Source organism: Bos taurus, chromosome 2 (assembly GCF_002263795.3).
Source record: "Bos taurus isolate L1 Dominette 01449 registration number 42190680 breed Hereford chromosome 2, ARS-UCD2.0, whole genome shotgun sequence".
Taxonomy (NCBI): domain Eukaryota; kingdom Metazoa; phylum Chordata; class Mammalia; order Artiodactyla; family Bovidae; genus Bos; species Bos taurus.
In genome coordinates, this window is record NC_037329.1 from 34,283,920 (window position 1) to 34,304,302 (window position 20,383).

A 20,383-nucleotide genomic window follows, 5' to 3' on the forward strand; every position below is an offset into this window, starting at 1 on the left:
TAATTTATACATGATTGTTTTCATTAATGTCAACTATCCTAAAGGATACATTTATGCAGGATAATTGTCCAGAAAGACATTAAATCAAATTGGTGCTTAATAAATCAAAGCAAAAGTTAAGATACTCAGCGAGTCACCTTTTTTCAATGTATTTTGCCTAGTGTTGAGAGAAAGAGGTGGAGAAAAAGGTATAAGATCCAGACTTTGACTCCTAGAGTTAGCTGATCAATGTTTATGAAAGAGGATGCTGGTGACCATGGACTAGATTTATGAGAAAGTAAGGGAGAATCAATGGCACCCCACTCCAGTACTCCTGCCTGGAAAATCCCATGGATGGAGGAGCCTGGTGGGCTGCAGTCCATGGGGTCGCTGAGGGTCGGACATGACTGTGCGACTTCACTTTCACTTTTCACTTTCATGCATTGGAGAAGGAAATGGCAACCCACTCCAGTGTTCTTGCTTGGAGAATCCCAGGGACGGGGGAGCCTGGTGGGCTGCCGTCTATGGGGTCACACAGAGTCGGACACAACTGAAGTGACTTAGCAGCAGCAGCAGCAAGGGAGAATCTATCTTTATAAAACATTAGGAAGGGGTTCACAGTTAATGCTCTGGTGTGCTCTATAAAGATTAAAAAATCTTTAATTAAAATGGAAGTGAGAAATCAGTGTTTACTTCCTTTCCTCTGACAATATGGCAACAAAGAAACAATTTACTTTTCAGCCAGAAAGAGTTAGGATGAGAACACAGTACTGAGGCCATAGATTTGTTTATGAGAGCAAAGATAAATTTGAGGGGTGATTTATTACAAAATGAAATTGTAGAAATTAATTCTGTATGTTTGAAGAATAAAATAGTGAAACAATGAATTCTTCTAAATTAGATAAAAATTCTACTTAAAAATAAGAAAATAGCCTAGAGGACTTCATAAATTAGCCTTCAGTCTATGATTATATCATTTCAATATCACCAAAAAAAAAAAAAAAACTGGGCATATCTTTACAATATATCTGATAAAATATGAGTTGGCAGCACCAGCACTGAGCAAATTTCAGGCAGGGGGCAAGAATGATTACAAGACATCATGAATAAGAAAAAGTGTTTATAACTCCATTTTGCATTTTATGCATTTTTTAGTATAGAGATTTCAAATTTTAAATATTTTAATGACTGAAGTTACTTCCTTTTACAGAAGCCTTTGAAAAATTGCAATGTTTTAATTGGTTCACATTAAACACTCTTAGAAGCTTGAGGGAAAAAAGTCTTTCCAGATGAGCAAGAGGTTGGATAAATGTAATGACATATGGTTTGTTTTTTATAGCTACAATATGCAAAAAATAGAAGCATAACACATGTATTCAATGATATATATGTATTTATACATATAAATATATATTCTGATATAAATTATGAGATATGATTATTTTGTATCAGTGTGATTTTGTTTTTCTCTTTCTTGTTCCCTTTATGAATAAAAATAACAACTGAAACTTAGAACAATTTTAAACATCTCATTATACCCAGGATCTAACGAAAGATAAAATCAACGTATGCAAAACCATGATGTTGCTTGGTCCTCTCCAACTTGTGAGCTAGGCTGTTGGAACAGGAACAGCTAGGCTGTAGGTCTTGGAACCTTGGGGTTGTAGTGGGATGGTGGGGGGCGGATACTGAGGAACTGCCTGCTGATCTTATTACAGAATTTTCTCCCACCCAGCAGGATTCCACAGAATCACTCCCGATGAATGGGTCACCAACTGTTTCTTAAATATCTCTCAGTAACAATATATCTCACATCCTTTGGCAACAACACCCCCCAACACACACTGCAGTGTTCTTCTTTTATTGCCCCTGGATCCCTGAACTCATCAAGACACTCAGGAGACTTGAAAGGCATCTGATCATTATGTGCTATATACTTAATTTCAAAAGTTTCAAAGGCTTTTGTTAAATGGCTACATTTTTTTCTTCAAAGTTAAAAAAAAATCTGAGTTAATGTAAAGTTTCCTTTCACATGCTATAGACAATTTTGGGGGGTAAGGGGGAGTGAGTTTTTTGCAGGCTCACAGACTATTTTCAGAAGATCCTTCTTATGGAGTCTGCATGCATATTGAGAGGATCACCTCTGAGAAACCAAAATGGACCTCAAACCAAAATTTTCCTCATCGGGAAAGTGTTAGCGGTCACTATTAAGCCTTTCGTGACAGGGCAGAGGCATACTCTCAAGACAGGCCTTAAAAATGGTGGAGAAGGAGCTGGGATCACTATCCCATTACCTCTGAATGGTGGTTCTCACATCCTGCCTTCATTGCAGTGGTTTTTCTGTTACCAAGACCTGGGCCTGTGCTACCTTTTTACCTTCAACTTTGAGGCCGCCATGAGTCCCTGAACTTCACTTACTTTACCCAGCTCATGTTTGATAACGAAGGGTCAAACTCTTTTACTTCCAGAGTAACTGATTGCTGCTGCTGTGCTGTGCTCAGTCACGTCCAACTCTTTGTGATCCCGTAGATTGCAGCCCACCAGGCTTCTCTGTCCATAGGGTTTTCCAGGCTAGAATACCAGAGTAGGTTTCCATTTCCTCCTCTAGGGGATCTTCCTGACCCAGGGATCCAATCGGCATCTCCTGTGTCTCCTGCATTGCAAATGAATTCTTTATCCACCGAGCCATCTGGGAAGCCCAGAGTAACTGGTGCTAATGGCCCACCCCTCCAAACTTATTTTTTTATAGTTTTGATTTAACTTTTTAGCTTGGAAACTCTGATCATGTATAAATACAATTACATAATAAAACTTCACAGTAATAACTCATCAATTTCAAAAATTATTGATATTCTGCCATGCTCTCTACCCACATATCATGCTCCTTTTTAATTTTACCATTCTTTTTCTTAGATAGAATTTTCATAAATTGAAATCACAACTCTTGGCTGTACTATTTTGACAACTGGGCATTCTTGGTAAAGCATTGGCCTTTCACAACATGGAATACTTCCACCTCCCCAGAAAGTTACCCCCAGATGATTCTCCTCTTCTGAGAGAAAACCATAATTCTGCATTTTATTTAACTTTAGTTTTGCTTCTGAACTTCTATGAATGGATTCATACTGTATGTAGTGTTTTGAGTCTAGCTTCTTTCACTCAGCATCATATCTATGACAGAGAAGGCAATGGCACCCCACTCCAGTCTCTTGCCTGGAAAATCCCATGGATGGAGGAGCCTGGTAGGCTGCAGTCCATGGGGTCCCTAAGAGTCGGACACAACTGAGCAACTTCACTTTCACTTTTCACTTTCATGCACTGGAGAAGAAAATGGCAACCCCCTCCAGTGTTCTTGCCTGGAGAATCCCAGGGACAGGGGAGCCTGGTGGGCTGCCATCTCTGGGGTCGCAGAGTTGGATACGACTGAAGTGACTTAGCAGCATATCTATGAAATTCACCCATATTGCAAACAATATCAGTTATTGTTCAGTAGAATTTCATGTTATGAATTCTGTACCACAATTTGTTCATTTTTCCTTTTGTTGATAAATAATTTGGTTCTTTCCAGCTTCTAACAGTTTTAAATAAAGCTGTTGTGAATATTTTTGTACAAGTCTTTTTGTGGATATATTTTTTCATTTCTTTTGGTTAAAACACTTAGAAGTAGGATTACTAGGTCAAAGCATAGCTGTACATTTAGCTCTAAAGCTTAACCTTTTCCCTAAGTGGGAAAATCAGTATTTAGAAGTACTATTTGTACTCTGGTCTTGTCTGGCCCACTACTCCACACTGCCTCCTACAGGTAAGCACTTTTATTAAATTCTTGTGCATGCTTCCAATTTTTAAAATTACAGTGATGAGTAAATAAATATCTATTTGTCCCTTTCTGTCTTCTAACCCACACAAAAAGGTAACCTACTATATATCCATAAACTGTCCTATTTTTACCTAACAACATATCTTAGAGTCTTTCCATATTGACTAATCATTAATAATAAACGGCTTCCTCTTTCTTTTTCTAGAAACTGCTCTATTGATGGCCCCTTATAGTACTTCCAACCTGTTTCTACTATACATATGCTGCAATAAAGAACACTGTATGCCCCCCACCCCCACCCCGCTGGCCTCCCAGCCCAGCTCCCGTTGTGGCCGAAGCCAAGAGCCAGCATGTCGATGCCCCTCCATCACTGCAATTTTGTATTTAGCTTCAAGGAAAGAGTACTTTGTGCCATTGCAGCAGCTCCCTGGGCCTGGAAGGGCCCCGCTCTCCCTCATGGCTGGGGGGACACGTGCTTGCTGCCTCTGTGCTGGCCCAGACCAAGTTGGGGAAGAGGGACTAGGCGGTGCAGTCTTTCAGTGCCAAACACAGAGCCAAGGGTCGGGGGACACCTCGTGATGCCCCAGGACTTGAGGTTGGCAGAGGTCGGGCTGGGCTGGGCAGAATCCAGTGACCTGGGCAGGAGTGCAACCCATGGAGATGTTTGGGGCAGGAACTCCAGCTCTCCGAGCCTTTGGTGGCAACACAACTGCCAAACTCATTGAGCCTATGGGCCAGGCGACCATGCACACAGACACGTGCCAGGCACACGTCTGTGCTCACGGTGAGCCCAGGCACAACTCCACCCCAGGCACGTCCAGGGAGGGATGCAGGCCCTGCACCCGGTTCCTGTGGTTCTGGGGAACCACCAGGTAGACGTGAACAGTTGACCAAAGTGGCCAAAACCTGGGCTTCCAGAAGCTCCCTGGACAGCGCACCCTTCCCAGTCCTCTGGTCTCTGTGGGCACTAATTGGGTGCACCTCAGGCTTCTGTGCCCCAGTCTTGGGGGGGGGCTTGGGGGTGGGGACAGCCCCCCAAGAACAGTTTCATTTCTCAGGATTCTCAGCTGAGAAAGAGCCAGGGACCAGAGCATAGCCCCCTCCCTCCTCGGGGGCCTGATATTTCTGGAGCTTCTAAGCTACAGAGCCCACTGGCTGTGGCAGATGGGGGTGGGGCCACCCCACCTAGACCATCTTGGGGTGGGGGTGCCCGCACCCCACCTGGCAACTGAACGAATGTTGATTGAGAGAAGGGACCGACTGCTGAGCGTGGGGTCACCAAGGCCGGGCCAGAGGCCACTGGTGGGTGATGCCGTGTGTCTGTGTCCACCCTTAACGGATGTGGAGCCCAAGGCCCAGGCGCTGTGCCCCCTCCCCGATGCTTGTGTGTGTCAGTGGGGCCTGTGCCCTGCCCCACCCACGAGTCTGCTGTGTCCACATGGAGAAGGTGCTAGTCCTGGTGCCCCCTCCCGTATGCCCCACACAGCTGTCCCCTGGAAACAAGCAGTGACCAGTCCATTCACCTCACCTGGGTCCACACCCCCACCACCACCACCTGTCCCCCGCCCCCCATGGTGATCACTGTACAACTTTTTTATTCACAAATTCGTGCTCCTCTCCCCCTTCAGCCTTCACCCTGGGGGATCGGTAACTTATTTGTCTGGATTCTTGGAGGTACCTCTGTGCATTTGTCCTCAGGTGGTCTTACGGATGTCTTTCAAAAGATGGTTATTTTATATGATTTGTCATGGAATTTATTCTAATAAATCATTCTTCTATCATGTGGCAAAAAAAAAAAAGCTTTGTACCTTCGTCATTACATATAGATGGGATAAATTTCCAGAATGGTGCTTCAGCTTTACTGGGCTGAAGGGTGAGAGGTATTTGTACTTTTGTTTACTATTGCCAAATAGTGCCTCAAACATATTGTGATGTGTTTTACTCCCATCAGCAATGCATGAGCATTCCCCTGGTCCATCCGCTTGCCACCAGAGTGCACTGTGAACCTGGATCTTTGCCATTTGCAAACATTTCAACCCAAGTTTCATGGGCAACTGATGAAACTAAACATGTGAAACCCCTGAACCCTGTGATTTTGTGAGGTGAGATCCTAAGAGGAATTTGCTACTTAATTTGTGGCATCAACTGAAAAACAAAAATGTGGAGTCTTTGTTCAAAAATTATTAAGAATTTCAAGATGGTATGAGTAGAACATTAAGCCAAGTGTGTGGCTCCATGCAATGGCCCAGGCTGAGAATCTTAAACATCATAAAAAAAAAAAAAAATCATAAAGAAAATAAGAGATCTTTGAGTAGACATTTACTTTACCTGAAAACTTGATGTATGTTTTTGCACACTGCTCCATATAATACTCATATTTTAAACGACTTACATCAAGTTAAAGGATGTTTCAGAAAGGCATATTGTAGCTATCCTGTGGCCATCCCCAGGTACTCTCCACACAGCCTGATGGGAGAACTCTAGATGACATCTCCCAGGACTTTCCTGCTCCCAGACAAGCTGTTTAATACTAGTTACATAAATATAGGGTCACCACTTTTCCTGCCTGAGTAACTGCAATGATAGGAACTGAATACCAAGTGGAGGTTGATTTTGGGACAGTCATTGGAAGAAAATCCCCTAGTCCAAGTGGCACTTGATGTTCGTCTTAATTTCTGACAATACAATGTCCATGAGGGAGCCTGAGTTCCCCTTCCAGGGGAGGAGAGCGGTGCCTTATTCAGTGGGACTCAGTGCTTCTATACTCTCAGAACGCTTGCCATTAATGGTATTGGGACCCCCAAGAATTAGTCTTGTTGGGCTGGAGATAGATGACACTAGAGGAAATTTTCTGAAAGAAGTGAGGATAGTCATTTCTGAAATAATAGAAAGCAAGTAGAGTGGAGGGCTAAAAAGGAGTTTTGTGGTGAGCTATCGGAAGAGGGGATTTATTGAGATGCCAGATGCCATGTTAAGACCCTTACGTACAGCATCACAGGGCCCCCTTCTTAGGGCTTCTCCCACAAACAAATAGCATCTGCAAAGGAAAGAGAGACAGACGGACTGACAGAGACAGAAAGAGGGTAAGAAACCTCTATTCAAAGAGGCAAATGGAAAAAAATAAAACTGAATGTCAAGCAATTCAAGAGAAATATAGCCGATATACTCATGAAGATTGAGGCCAGAGGGAAGAACAATTTGCTCCTGTGTCAACCTAATCCACAGTGTCCAGTCATTACAGTCTGTATCAGAGATAATCCAGCCGGCCCTGAGGTGAGCCACAGTTCTTTGCTCTTTCACCCCCTCTGCTGGTGAAAGGAGTCCTCAGGTCAAAACACCAGCAAGCATAGGGAGAAGGTGAAGAAAATGAGATCGGTATTTTATACAGCCGTGCTTCTCAAACTTTAACATGCACATGAATCGCTAGGAAGCTTGGTAAAATGCAACTTACTCTGTAAGTCTGGGCTTGGGCCTGAGAGTCTGCATTTTTGGTAAACTCCCAGGTTATACTGGGATGCTTGGACCACACTTCTAATAGCAAAGCTAACATTAATGATATACCACCAGCAATTACCAGCACGAATACCGCTTCCTGAGGTTACCTAATTTCACAGAGAACTGATCTCTTATGGTGTTTAAATAGCTCTACATCCAACAGTGGGTCCAATCCACAAAGGGAACTGTTTAAGTTCATTGGGAATATTTCTATAGTTGTCTCTGATTTACTCCTGTGCAAGTTTCATCATGCAGTTGATTATATTAAAGTGTTGGAATCTAGTTAGCAAAGGTTGCAAGGCTTTTGTTGAATGAAAGCACATTTTTAGTTTAGAAGATTCATTTAATCAACACTCATTTCTGAACAGGAAGCTGAGGCATAAACAGAGTATGTGACTTGACTGAAGCCACACAGCTTATTGATAGCAGCCAGACTAAAATCTAATTACACTAACACTGTCTCATGCTGTCTGTCCAGATGATTTCCCATTTTCCCGTTCCTCGAAGGGCATCAGACTCATAACTGCTAAATCCCATAGATCAATGAAGTCTTAAGTGGCAGATCACAAAGCTCAGTAATATGACATATACATAGTAACTCATTCTTTTGAAAATTAGTGTCCAGCTCTCTTATCAATAGAGTTAGCCTTTAAATATGCATTGGAAGAAAGAAGAAATATTAGACCTTGTCTTATTAGCATCACCCATCTTGGATGTTTAATCCTCACTTTGCTTTATCTTTTCTTCCTGAATCCCATTTTAAACAACAGTCTTAATTGGCATTCTTAATTGAAAAGTCTTAATTGGTATTCTTTAAAATTCCTCACGAAAATAATACAAATTAATTTCACATAACGTTGATGAGAAGATCCCTAATGTTTTGAGTGAGTGATTTATTATTTGGGTAGATGAAAGAATGAATTGATTATTCTATTAAGATAAATTCATTATCACTAAAGAGCAAAAAAGGGCTTCTAAGACCCTGAAATAAGGCTATGCTCAAAGAGGTTGGCCACGGACTATATAACTTCACATTCTTTTGTTCTGCAACCTAAAAATTCACATCAGAGTACTTAAGTGATTTTCTTTCCCGATCAAGAGTGAAGGTGAATTTCCAAACTTCCCTTTCCATTCTCAGCCAAAAAAAAAAAGCAAGAGTAAATAAAAAGTTTCCTGGTCTCTGAGTTCCCACCCAATATAAGCTTATTATGCAGATGAGCAAAGTGAGTGGGCGAGTGAAATCGTTTGTAACAAAAACCCATTATTCACAGATGAAAAATTTATATTGTCAGCGTAATATCTGCAAGGCTAAACACCACTGGAGAGTATATAAAGGCAGTGAGCTTTGGTGCACAACTACAGAGCTCAGGACACTGCACACCCAAACGAGGGCTCACTCTCTCTTCACCTGCTCTGTTCCACCTCCTGGTGTCAGAAGGTAAGGTTAATATTGAGTGATTGTAAGACTGTACATTCTGTTTAGGGTACAGTTAAGTGTTCATAAGGGGGCAAAGTATTATGAATTAAAGTGCTGTTTTTTCAACTTATACTTTGTTATTATACTACGCGAGGCAGAATTGAAATGAAAAAGTGATGTAAAATGCATTTAAATAAACTTTAACATAATAAAGCCTCAAAGCGAGTCAAAGAAATAATTCAATGAAAAGATATAAGATAGAAAGAAAAACAAAGATTCAAATCAAGGCACTTATTACAAAATTTAACTAATGAAAATTGCATTTTAAAACCAGTGGTGACATTTTGAAAAACAAATATTTTTCTTCGGATTCGATAAATGTGTATACCATTTTGAACAGAAGGCGCCTTTTAAACAGCAGAAATGTGCCCATTTAGAGAGGTTATAATAGTAATTGATCCTTACCAATGAAAACGTATGGTTTTCCAGAAAAGCAAAATCAACATCATCATTCAAATATTCAAATTTCTGATAAGGCTATCAAAAAATCAAAGTCCATGAAATCAGCTCTTTGTAGATAAGACATAGCGTATTCAGGGCAGAGAAGTAATGTCATCAGTTATTGGGAATTCTGTGGATGGAGCTGAGTAAAAGCACAGATTAATAATTACTATGTTTTGGGGACCAATAGTAATAAATAAACTATCTAAAATGTCTACATTCCAAAATGAAATTTTAGTAAATACCTTAAGAAAAAAAATCAGATGGTCTAAAGTACCTATTTAAGCTCTTAAGGACAAGGAACAATTTTACAAAGATCTTCAGGGGAGAAAATGATTTCATCGTGTTTTTTTGTGTTTGTTGGTTTTCACACCTCCCCATCAAATTCAGGATCTTAGTTTCCCGACCAGGGTCAAACCTGTGGCCCCTGTATTGGGAGCACAGTGTCTTAACCACTGGACCACCGGGGAAGTTCCATGTGGTATGTTTTCTTTCACACATACTAATTAATACCTGTGAGAAGAAATTACCTAGCCAGTTTTAAAAGAATTTATTTGGCCTATGGCCCCAGTATACTTAGGGATATACTATATAATATATGTCACCTTGCCTAGATCAAAGATTAATCTTTGCAAAAGACTTCCTATTTAGGAGGTATGATTGGTACCACATCTCCTTTGAAATTTGAGTGGAAATGTATAGGTTTTATTAAAGTGCAGACTCTCTCTGTAGGCTAAAGCAGGGGTGGGAGAGTAATTGGAAAGTCTCTCCTCACTGAATAAGATTTTGATACCAAAATGATGCAAATGTTTGCTTTCTCAAGTAGCAGTATTCAAAAATCCTTATTCTTAAATATTTCACAATTCTGTTGACTTTTACACAATGAATAAATAAAGTTTCAAAAATCAGTTATTTATTTAAATAGAAATATTCTACTGCCTGGGGAGGACTTCAAACACTGACTTCTCTATGGTTGTTTCTTATACCAGCTCTCCCAGAAACTACATGTCCCATATCTGCCATATCCATATCCTAATAGAAGACATTGTAAAACCTTTAGGGACATTACATGAAAGCAATTATAGTTTTCAGTTGACTTTCCAACAATGATGTAATCCTAAAGAGGAATGTTTGCTTTAATTTTTTATGTTTCTGAATTTTATGAATGTATAATTAAAAATTGCAGTCAAAGACCCTGCCTATATATTTGGCAAGGTTTCCCAAGTTTTCCAACTGTATAAACTGAAGCACAGAAACACACCAAATTAGTAATTGAATATTGGTGAATAAAGGGTGAACATGTAACGCCTATTGTGTTGCTTTATCTAATTGATCACTTAGTCTAAAAGGCAATATTTTAAAGGGAAAAAAAATACCACTGCAGGTATTTCCAGTCCTCATGTTTTAGTGCCAAAGAAAGATAGGAAGTATGGCTAAGATGTTAAGACAAGGTTGATAGTTTAAAAGGATAATATTTGTAAAATACTCATTTCAAACCAAATGCCATTTGCTAAAAATACTCAGTCAAATTTTTAACAAATAAGCATAATCAAACTTGGATTGAAATCCCCACTTCTCAAAGTAAATATGGTCGGATTTGAAAGAAGCAGAAAAAAGTTTACAAGAAACACTGGATTTGAGATTTTCATTCAGAAAATAGAGGTGCTTGTCCTGTGGGGTCATTCTGCCCCACACTCATGCTGGTTCCACCCCACCCCATCCACAGTACATTATCATGTCCTTGGCATCCTATGGCCTCACGGGGCATCTGCTTATGATGCAAGGTATCTTGCAACATGGTCTAGGGTGTCACTAGCAGTGAATGACACATCCTGGACTCAGTCCAATTATAAAACAACCTGGGGACTTTCAAGACTTCAGAAGCAAGCATTAATTTTCTTTATGACAGTGATCTCTTAGTTTCTTAGTTGTGATTGTTCAAGTTGCCAGAAGCATTAGTTCTTGTTGCAAATTGCTTGTCTTTAAAATGATTTTTTTCCTTTAATTTAGAATAGGTCAAAGCACCCTAAAATACCTCAAATCTGTTGGCCGCTTTATAATTACAAAGTCTAGACCAAGTTACACTATTTAAAATATAAATGAATAATACATCTGAACCGACAGCTGGTATGCCAAGTTGTAGCCTGAGGCTGCTTTAAGATGGTTGAAATGCAGTATAATGTAAACGCTTGGAAGTGAAGGACTATTAATTGAAAGCCAGACTGATAGTGGAGAGGGTGGGATCATGGATAAGGTGCCATTCAAGCTAACCATATGTAGCATATCATCTACAGTGGGTATTTGCAATGTTTATCATGGACAATTTTAATTTCAAGTCTGGAAACGAGCCTTCCAATTATTAACAGAAGTGTCCTACACTAATGAAGAAATTTCATAGTGCTGCACATCTTTTGTATTCTTTTTAGCCACCAAAAAAAAAAACTGCAAGAAAAATATATTATAATATTTTAAATTAAACTAGAAATATAATCAGAATAAAATTGATGACTAGTGTTTTCTTTCTACTCTCAATATTTACTTAGTCAAAACTGAACTGGGCACTCTTTCTGCCCCCTTCTGATGCCTATGTCAGAAGCTTTCTCCATCTCCTTTATACTTTAATAAAACTTTATTACACACACACAAAAAAAAAACTGAACTAATTCACCTGACACTTTTAATATGGTTGAGTGTCTTTATGTCTCCCCTGACTCTGTGTTTCAACAGGCAGCAAAAATGAAAAGCCTTTACTTTGTGGCTGGATTGTTTGTAATGCTGGTACAAGGCAGCTGGCAACGTTCCCTTCAGAACACAGAGGAGAAATCCAGGTATTAAATCTTTAGATTTGAGCTAACATAGCACTATGCTTATAATACAGCCCAAGATAAGTGTGACTAGTAAATAGGTCTCAGTAACTTGGAATAAATGCCCTGTACTGCTTTCAAACGTTTAAAGTATCATTGTGATAAAGGCTTTTCTGGAGTATAGATAGGAGTATGTTATTTCATAACTAAAGGAGTGGGGAATGTTGAAAAATACAATATATGGGAAATTATAGCTCTTCGAAATCTTTGACTGATCCTGTCTGTCCATTCATTACTCACACTGCATGGTAGATCATTTTAATTATTCACATCAACTTTTTCTTTTTATTTCAAAAAATAACATTGTTTCCTACTAATTGTAAAATTAGTAAGAAATTTTACATGCACATTCATGATAGACAATATGCATGTACTGTATATAAATACATCCCAGATCATTTACAGCTTTGTATTGTATTTTTTCTCTTAGCATTGTATTGTTAGATTATTTTTATAACATTACAAATATCTATTAAAAGTATGATATTTAATGACTACATACTATTTCATCTTATAAAGTACAATATTTATTTAGCTACCCCTCCTCTTTTGAATACTTAAGAGTTCTTCAAATTTTCCTACAAAAAGCCTGCCAATAACATTTTTCCTACATTTCTTACTATTTTCTGAGGATTTATTTCTAGTGGTAAAATAATTATGTCAAAGGATTTGAATGAGTTTAAATTTTTTATAATATCTTGCCAATTTGCTTTCCAGAAAACTAATACACATACACATTCCCACTGGCATTATAGAAATACTCCTCTCACAATATCCTCCCTGGTATTTAATCCTTGCTAATTTGACAGGTAAAAATAGCATCTCATTTCTATTTTGAGTCTTAATCATATTGAATATTTCCCCACATAGCCATGCCAACCAACTGTTGATTATTGGCATGTGGATTATCCACTACATAGTTTCAAATTAGCAAGTGGGCTTTTTCTTTTCTTTCTCTGAACTTTTAATTGTCTTTCCATTAGCTGCCACATAACCAGGTGATGGAGCTACTTTTTTATAGTAATATATGCAAAACAGAATTTGGAATATAAATCTGCTGCCCAAACAAAAATGATTTGGGATGCTTCACTCTTTTAAAATATTCAAGGCGTGTTGCTCTCTTCTGGCATTATTAACATAATGAGTAGATGAATTTGTTGAAAAAAGATTTATTTAATCCTATTTCAGAAAAAGAGAAGCCAGTTGAAAAATCAGTTGCTAGAGTTCCAAATCAGAGTATATTCAACTCTGGTAAAACCATGGGAATCCCATGGCAAATTAAGGTCTTTCTGAACTGCCAACTAAAATGCTGGGGGAACCTGCCTTCCAGCTTCATGTGGTTCTATATTTTGTAGAGAAGCTGCTTCTCAAGTGAATCTACTCTTGAGGAGAGATGTAGTTGCACCAATCACTGTTCTTCACAGTTCATTCCCAGCTCCCCAGACCGACCCGCTCGGCGATCCAGATCAGATCAATGAAGATAAGCGCCACTCGCAGGGCACATTCACCAGTGACTACAGCAAGTACCTGGACTCCAGGCGTGCCCAGGACTTCGTGCAGTGGTTGATGAATACCAAGAGAAACAAGTAAGAATTTAAACCTGATCGGAAATGTACACTCAAATGTATACTTAAATATGTCTAAAATTCTTCCTGACTTTCTTAAGTTATCATACATATCAAATAATGCCCATGAACTCATTTGATTCTGATGATTTTTAAGCTTGGTGTTGTTAACCTCCGTATTATGCCTCTGCATGTCCTACACGTCACCCCTTCAAAACTCTTGCTGCTAAGTCGCTTCAGTTGTGTCCGACTCTGTGCGACTCCATAGATGGCAGCCCACCAGGCTCCACCGTCCCTGGGATTCTCCAGGCAAGAATACTGGAGTGGGTTGCCATTTCCTTCTCCAATGCATAAAAGTGAAAAGTGAAAGTGAAGTTGCTCAGTCGTGTCCGACTGTTAGCGACCCCATGGACTGCAGCCCACCAGGCTCCTCCATCCGTGGGATTTTCCAGGCAAGAGTGCTGGAGTGGGTTGCCATTGCCTTCATTACCTACCCTCAAATGGGACATAGACTTTAAATAATTTTCCCAACTTTGGTCTTAGCAATATTTACTCTGTTGCCAATTTTACTTTAAAATTGAAAGCTGACTTTTGTGAAACTGCAAGGTTAGGAATCTAATTACTGACCAAAAGACAAGAGTAAATTCAACATTCTCTTGTAGGGTTCAAACTCATGACTATGATCACATTCAAAGTATCCTCTAGCCAAGTTCATCACGGTAAGAAATGGAAACAGATGCAGTCTTTTTCTTGTAGAATACAATCCAAGATACGCATTAAAATTACAGCCTAGCAGCACAGCATAAAGAGAAAAGAAGGCACATAGGAACACAAGCCTATCGTAAGGCATACATTTTAATGTTGAATTTCTTTGACAGTGTTGGGGGTTTTGCTGCATGAGGCTACTGGAGGAAATCAGCCACAAGGGTTTCACAGGGATGGTGGAATTTCACAATTTCTTTGGAGGGTGGCCCACAAAGGGAGGGAGTTATGCATGCAAAGTAGCTGAAGGAATCTAAAAATCAGGAAAAGGGAATATATTTGTCCGGATAGAATGGAGAAGGGTAGAGAGAAAGAGAGAAACCAGCAAGAAGAATTAAAGAGGGTTGTTGACCAAAAATTCGTAAAGTGGAGAATACAGGAAAGATGGTGATCATGGTCAAAGAAGACACTAGAAGTTCTTGCTAAGGATTACAGACGGGGCTTCCCAGGTGGCTCAGTGGTATTGAATCCACCTACAAATGCAGGAGACATAAGAGATGCAGGATCGGTCCCTGAGTCAGGCAGATCCCCTGGAGGAGGAAATGGCAACCCACTGTAGTATTCTAAATTCCATGGACAGAGGACCCTGGCAGGTTACAGTCCATGGGGTCACAAAGAGTCGGACATGACTGAGCTACTGAGCATGCATTGGTGAAACAGGAGAAATTACAAATTTGAAAAAATGCAAACTGTCTTCATTTCTAGAGAGACAATGCCACAACTTGGCGAATGAATGTAAAAGAATCCTAGCTCCCAGGTGGTTTCTGTTGTGTTTAAGATGAAACCTTCCAGGACTTATATATGATGGAGCAACTGACCATCTTTCTGGTCAACCCCTTCCACGGGGCATTCTGTACACATGTGAGGGTGATGTAAGGTCATTTTCTTAGCTTTCCTCACTGCTAGCCCATCATACATTTCCTTTAATTCATTATCCTGTGGTCCTTTCAATGACATTTTGTGACGCTCCTTTGCTTTCCTTTGATTCAATAAACTAACTCTGACCCCATGTGTTGGAATAGGAAATAGAAACCCACTCCAGTATTCCCGCCTGGAAAATTCCATGGACAGTGGAGCCTGGCAGGCTACAGTCCATGGGGTCACAAAGTGAGTGACCGAGCACACACACACGACCCTATATGTACAAATGACATGCTGCTGCTTTGTTTGCGAGTGGCATGGCACAGTAGATAGCCCTCACACTTTTGGACTGAAGTAAGGGCAGCGTTAAGAATTAATGATACAGACAAGCAGAAGAGGTGAAAATGGGTCACTGGGTGGAGTGAGGGAGCTTAGCCTCCCTTAATTGTCATTAGATTGCCCCCATCAATCTTCACTCCCAATAATTAATGCAGCTTTCTGATGAGTCTCCTACACACCCTCATCTCCCCAATCTCCCTCTAACCCCCCTCCACACAGAATCCAGAACCCGAAGCTGCCATTGCTTATAGGTGAGAACCATATTGCTAAAGAGACAGATCTTCAATTTAACTTTCACATTTCTTTCAGGAATAACATTGCCAAACGTCATGATGAATTTGAGAGACATGCTGAAGGGACCTTTACCAGTGATGTAAGTTCTTATTTGGAAGGCCAAGCTGCCAAGGAATTCATTGCTTGGCTGGTGAAAGGCCGAGGAAGGCGAGAGTAAGTCTGTACATTCTTATTTAATTTTTTTTTTTTTTGCTTGATGCTGAAAACTTAGATTACAGTTATCCATAAATGGATCTGCATTATGAAGCCATTAATATAGTCTCACAAAGTAAGGAAATAACTCCTGTTGGTGGGAGACAGTTTATAAAAGTCTCATCTGTTTTATCTTTGAGAGCAAGTGTTAATGATAGCATCACACAGGTTACTATTTATCCCCCATCATTAGTTGTGTTAAAATTAGATATTAATTTGCCAGTCCAGGAAACTTTTGAGGATAAACAGAGTGCTTCTGATAACTACGCCAGGAAAATATGCTTAAACTAGGACTGTCCAGGAAAACTAGGGATAAGGGAAGAGAAGAAATACTGCTGAAAACTTAGTTTCATTTTAAATATTTACATAGTTGATGTGTTAGTAAGTATTCAGGTAAAAATGTGATACAGACAGGAACTAAAGATGTTTAATGAAATGGCATTCAAAACAAAAATATGTAGAAACATTCATCTATTTAACGATGTATCCATTTTTTATGAGACTACCATAGAGATAGTCATTAAATTATTACAGTTGAAAATGAGCCTAAGACCTTTAGGTACTTCCTTGCATCTTACCACAGCCAAACAGACCCACAGACCAAACAGACCATCTCATTTTCTTGTGACCATTCTGATGACTTTGAATTATGAAAATCAAGAAATTCATGTTCCACTCTATTTTTTCTTTAGTTGTTTTGGCTGTACCTTATGGCATGTGGGTTTCCCACCCATGGATCAACCCAGGCTCCCTGAAGTTGGAAAGACAGAGTATTAACCACTGGACCATCAGGGATGTCTTTAGCAAGATTTTCAATAAGCGTATTGAGATTTTAAGGAGCTCTCAAGACAAAAAGGAGCTAGTATTGTCACTGATTTTTAAAACAGCAGCAATAAAATTTATAAAATCAATGCAAAAATAGTCACACGAGATTATTTTATAGTGTTTTAAAGAGATACCAAAAATTCTGTTAAATAAACCAGTCAGAGAAAATATCTAATATAGACTAAGGTTTAATCCCTTAAGACTGTACTTGGCAAGGCTGTTTTGATCATCATTAGTTTTATAGGATATACTATATTTTTCTGAATATGCTGCTGCTGCTGTTGCTGCTGCTAAGTCGCCTCAGTCGTGTCCGACTCTGTGCGACCCCAGAGAGGGCAGCCCACCAGGCTCCCCCGTCCCTGGGATTCTCCAGGCAAGAACACTGGAGTGGGTTGCCATTTCCTTCTCCAATGCATAAAAGTGAAAAGTGAAAGTGAAGTCGTGCAGTCATGTCCGACTCTTAGTGACCCCATGGACTGCAGCCCACCAGGCTCCTCCTTCCATGGGATTTTCCAGGCAAGAGTACTGGAGTGGGGTGCCATTTCCGTCTCCATTTTCTAAATACAGACAAATCAATAGTTTCAATAATAAGTTCTATGTTGACAATACACTAAAATCTTAGAAGCAGCTGGAATACAGAAAAGGGCTTTGTTTCAGGTTCTGGCTCTGCACTTGTCTACCTAATTCCCTTTCTGACATTCAAGTTATGAGGCTTTTTGTGGTAAGCCCTCTGTAAATAGAAACATATGGTTTTCTCAGTGACCCTTACACAGGTTACCAGTGACAGGCAACCAATAAGCATTTCTTTGAAACGTTTAACCAAGTGCTGATTTTACCCCTCCATTTCTCAGTTTCCCAGAAGAAGTCAACATCGTTGAAGAACTCCGCCGCAGACACGCCGATGGCTCTTTCTCTGATGAGATGAACACTGTTCTCGATAGTCTTGCCACCCGAGACTTTATAAACTGGTTGCTTCAGACGAAAATTACTGACAGGTGATTGTATTTTAGTTCATCCCTGAAACCATCAAAACTTTCATAAATATTATCATACTGCTATAGGTTGTTCCTACATGAAGGAGAGAGTCTTTACTTTCTTGGTATACAATGAAAATTATGAATCATTCAAGAGTATATTATTATATTTGTTTCTGATCATTACAATTTTATCCTTTCACTCATTGATTCCAAACACTTTTCCTGAGTGTTGGTAAGGGACAAGTCATTAGGAATACAGGTATGGAGATGTTAAGCTGGTCATATATTAATAATATCGCAAATTGCTGTATATGTTGAAATTATAGCACAAAGTAAAATACCAGTATATATGATATTTAAATACTTAATGCAATAAGTATAGCAGTAAAATTTAAAAGCCAAGATTAACAGGCATGTAATAGGTTGGTTGTAATTACTTTTTATAATTATCTATACACTTTATATTTCTTGCTGGGGACAAGTTAGGATAAGCCATCTGTGAAGGTAAATATTTGAAGAGTTCAAAACACAAACGGATGTATAAAATGAGAAGATGAACAGCCTTTATCAAAATAAATCATTGAAACATTTTCTGGCTAAGTTAACTATCATCTATGTATTATACTATGTTAAATAATTGTCTCTCTCTTTTTTTTTTAATTTCTAGGAAGTAAGTGTGTCATTCATTACTCAAGATCATCTTCACAATATCACCTGCCAGCCATGTGGGATGTTTGAAATTTTAAGTTCTGTAAATTTAACAGCTGTATTCTAAAGCCATATTGCTTGCATGCAAATAAATAAATTTCCTTTTAATATTGTATAACCAAAAGATTATAAATTGAATACACCATTGTCAAAATAGTGCTAAAATATCAGCTTTAAAATATGTTAATTCAGAATTCTCTTTCTTTTCTTCTGCTAACCTGCTTAGCAATGAAATTATTTCTCTGTGATATAATTTGTATATATAAATTACTCCAATCACAACATATTTGCATTATAATAAGATAAGGGGAAGGACTGGTAGCCACAGTTGTGAAATGGGAAAGAGAATTTTCTTCTTGAAACTTTTGTCATAAAAATGCTCAACTTTCAGTATATAAAAGATAAACTAAATAAAAATTTCAAGCTTCTTCATCAATGCCTGTATTCTCTCTTCTTTATGGTCCCACTCTTTCCAAATAATCCTGCTTCCTAAGTTGGTAAGCCATAAGCCAAATCCGATGCACAGATATGGCTTCATGTTTTAAATTGCTGCACAGTACTTTAATGCTTTCAGCCAACATCAAAAAACCAAGGTATTTTATATCAAAATGTTGATTTCTCATGTTTCTTGAAAAATTAGATCATCAGGCAATATTAGACCCACAAATCAAATCTCTTCTAAAGACCAGTACCAGTTGCCTCCTTCTGAAAAGTCACATGATTTTCAACTCACTATTGTGTCCCCTACACACACACACACACACCGCGCACACACACACACCGCACACACACACACCGCACACACACACACCGCACACACACACACCACACACACACACATCTGTGTATGTTACACATTTACATTCAGGTAATACACATAAGTAGCCACTTTCCCCGGCCCAGTTTATTTTTGTGTCTTATTTGCCTGGCGCCTGCAGACATTTAAGCTTGTCTATCATACCTTGTACCTTCATCTCCCTGTCCTGCAATGTCCAGTATTTTGGGCCAGTCTGGTGCTCATTGCCATGTTAGGGGTATTTTTTTGCTGTATACAGACAACATTGCCAACTCTCTTTCTCTCTTGTATTACATAGATATAATAATCACATAACATTGTATATACTTATGGTGAACAACTTGTCAATCTGATAGGGTTGCACTCTTTACACCAAAAGTTAAAACTCAAGCAAAAAATTACTAAGGAAAAGAAGGGCACTTTAAAATGCCAAGTGTTCTGAATCATAACGAAGACCTATAACAGCTGTTAATTTTTATGCACCCAATAACACACCAACCGCTTTCATAAAGCAGAAACTACATGAGGTTCAAGAAGCAATAGAGATAAACTGATAAAAGGAAATCTAAACTCTTTTCCCTTAACACAGGATAGAGTCAGGAAAGCAACAGAGACCTAAATAGCATAATCAATAGGATAGATCTCATAGGCCTAAACTGAACTATAAATTCTGATGAAAGAGGATCCACATTCTCCAAAATGCAATGGAAAAGTCACAAAAATTGACCACATAGTTGGCCACAAAGAAAACCTTAGTTATACAAAAGTTGTATAAATCTCTAAGTTTGGAATCATTCAGACCATAATGAAATTAAGCTAGAAATCAACAACAAAAGAGAGCTTAAAAATTTACAATGACTTGAAACTGGGCAATCACTTATAAATAAACCATGGATCAAAGACACCATAAAGGAAATTTAAAAAATACTTTTGTATTCTATTATAATGAAAACACAATAAATACAAATGATAGCTATAACTAAAACAGTAT

General features: G+C 38.9%; 1 protein-coding gene across 2 annotated transcripts; it reads left to right on the plus strand.

Annotated features, from left to right (window-relative positions):
- Positions 1–8,631: 8,631 nt before the first annotated feature.
- On the plus strand, positions 8,632–19,032 carry GCG (glucagon). Of its 2 annotated transcripts, NM_173916.3 has the most exons (6): positions 8,650–8,729; positions 11,937–12,037; positions 13,498–13,659; positions 15,910–16,047; positions 17,763–17,906; positions 18,556–19,032. In NM_173916.3, the coding sequence occupies exons 2-6, from the start codon at positions 11,946–11,948 to the stop codon at positions 18,560–18,562; spliced, it is 543 nt and encodes a 180-aa protein (NP_776341.1). In that variant the 5' UTR covers positions 8,650–8,729; positions 11,937–11,945; the 3' UTR covers positions 18,563–19,032. The 2 variants fall into 2 exon arrangements, with proteins under 2 accessions (XP_005202460.1, NP_776341.1); XM_005202403.2 differs by lacking the exon at positions 18,556–19,032 and having other exon boundaries at positions 8,632–8,729; positions 17,763–17,910.
- The last annotated feature ends 1,351 nt before the right edge of the window (positions 19,033–20,383 follow it).

Bases quoted from the DNA above. Each gene is read 5' to 3' on its own strand.
- GCG (NM_173916.3), top strand. From the start codon at position 11,946: ATGAAAAGCCTTTACTTTGTGGCTGGATTGTTTGTAATGCTGGTACAA. The intron at 13,660-15,909 runs GTAAGAATTTAA...CATTTCTTTCAG, and splicing joins ATGAATACCAAGAGAAACAA to GAATAACATTGCCAAACGTC. The intron at 16,048-17,762 runs GTAAGTCTGTAC...TCCATTTCTCAG, and splicing joins AAAGGCCGAGGAAGGCGAGA to TTTCCCAGAAGAAGTCAACA.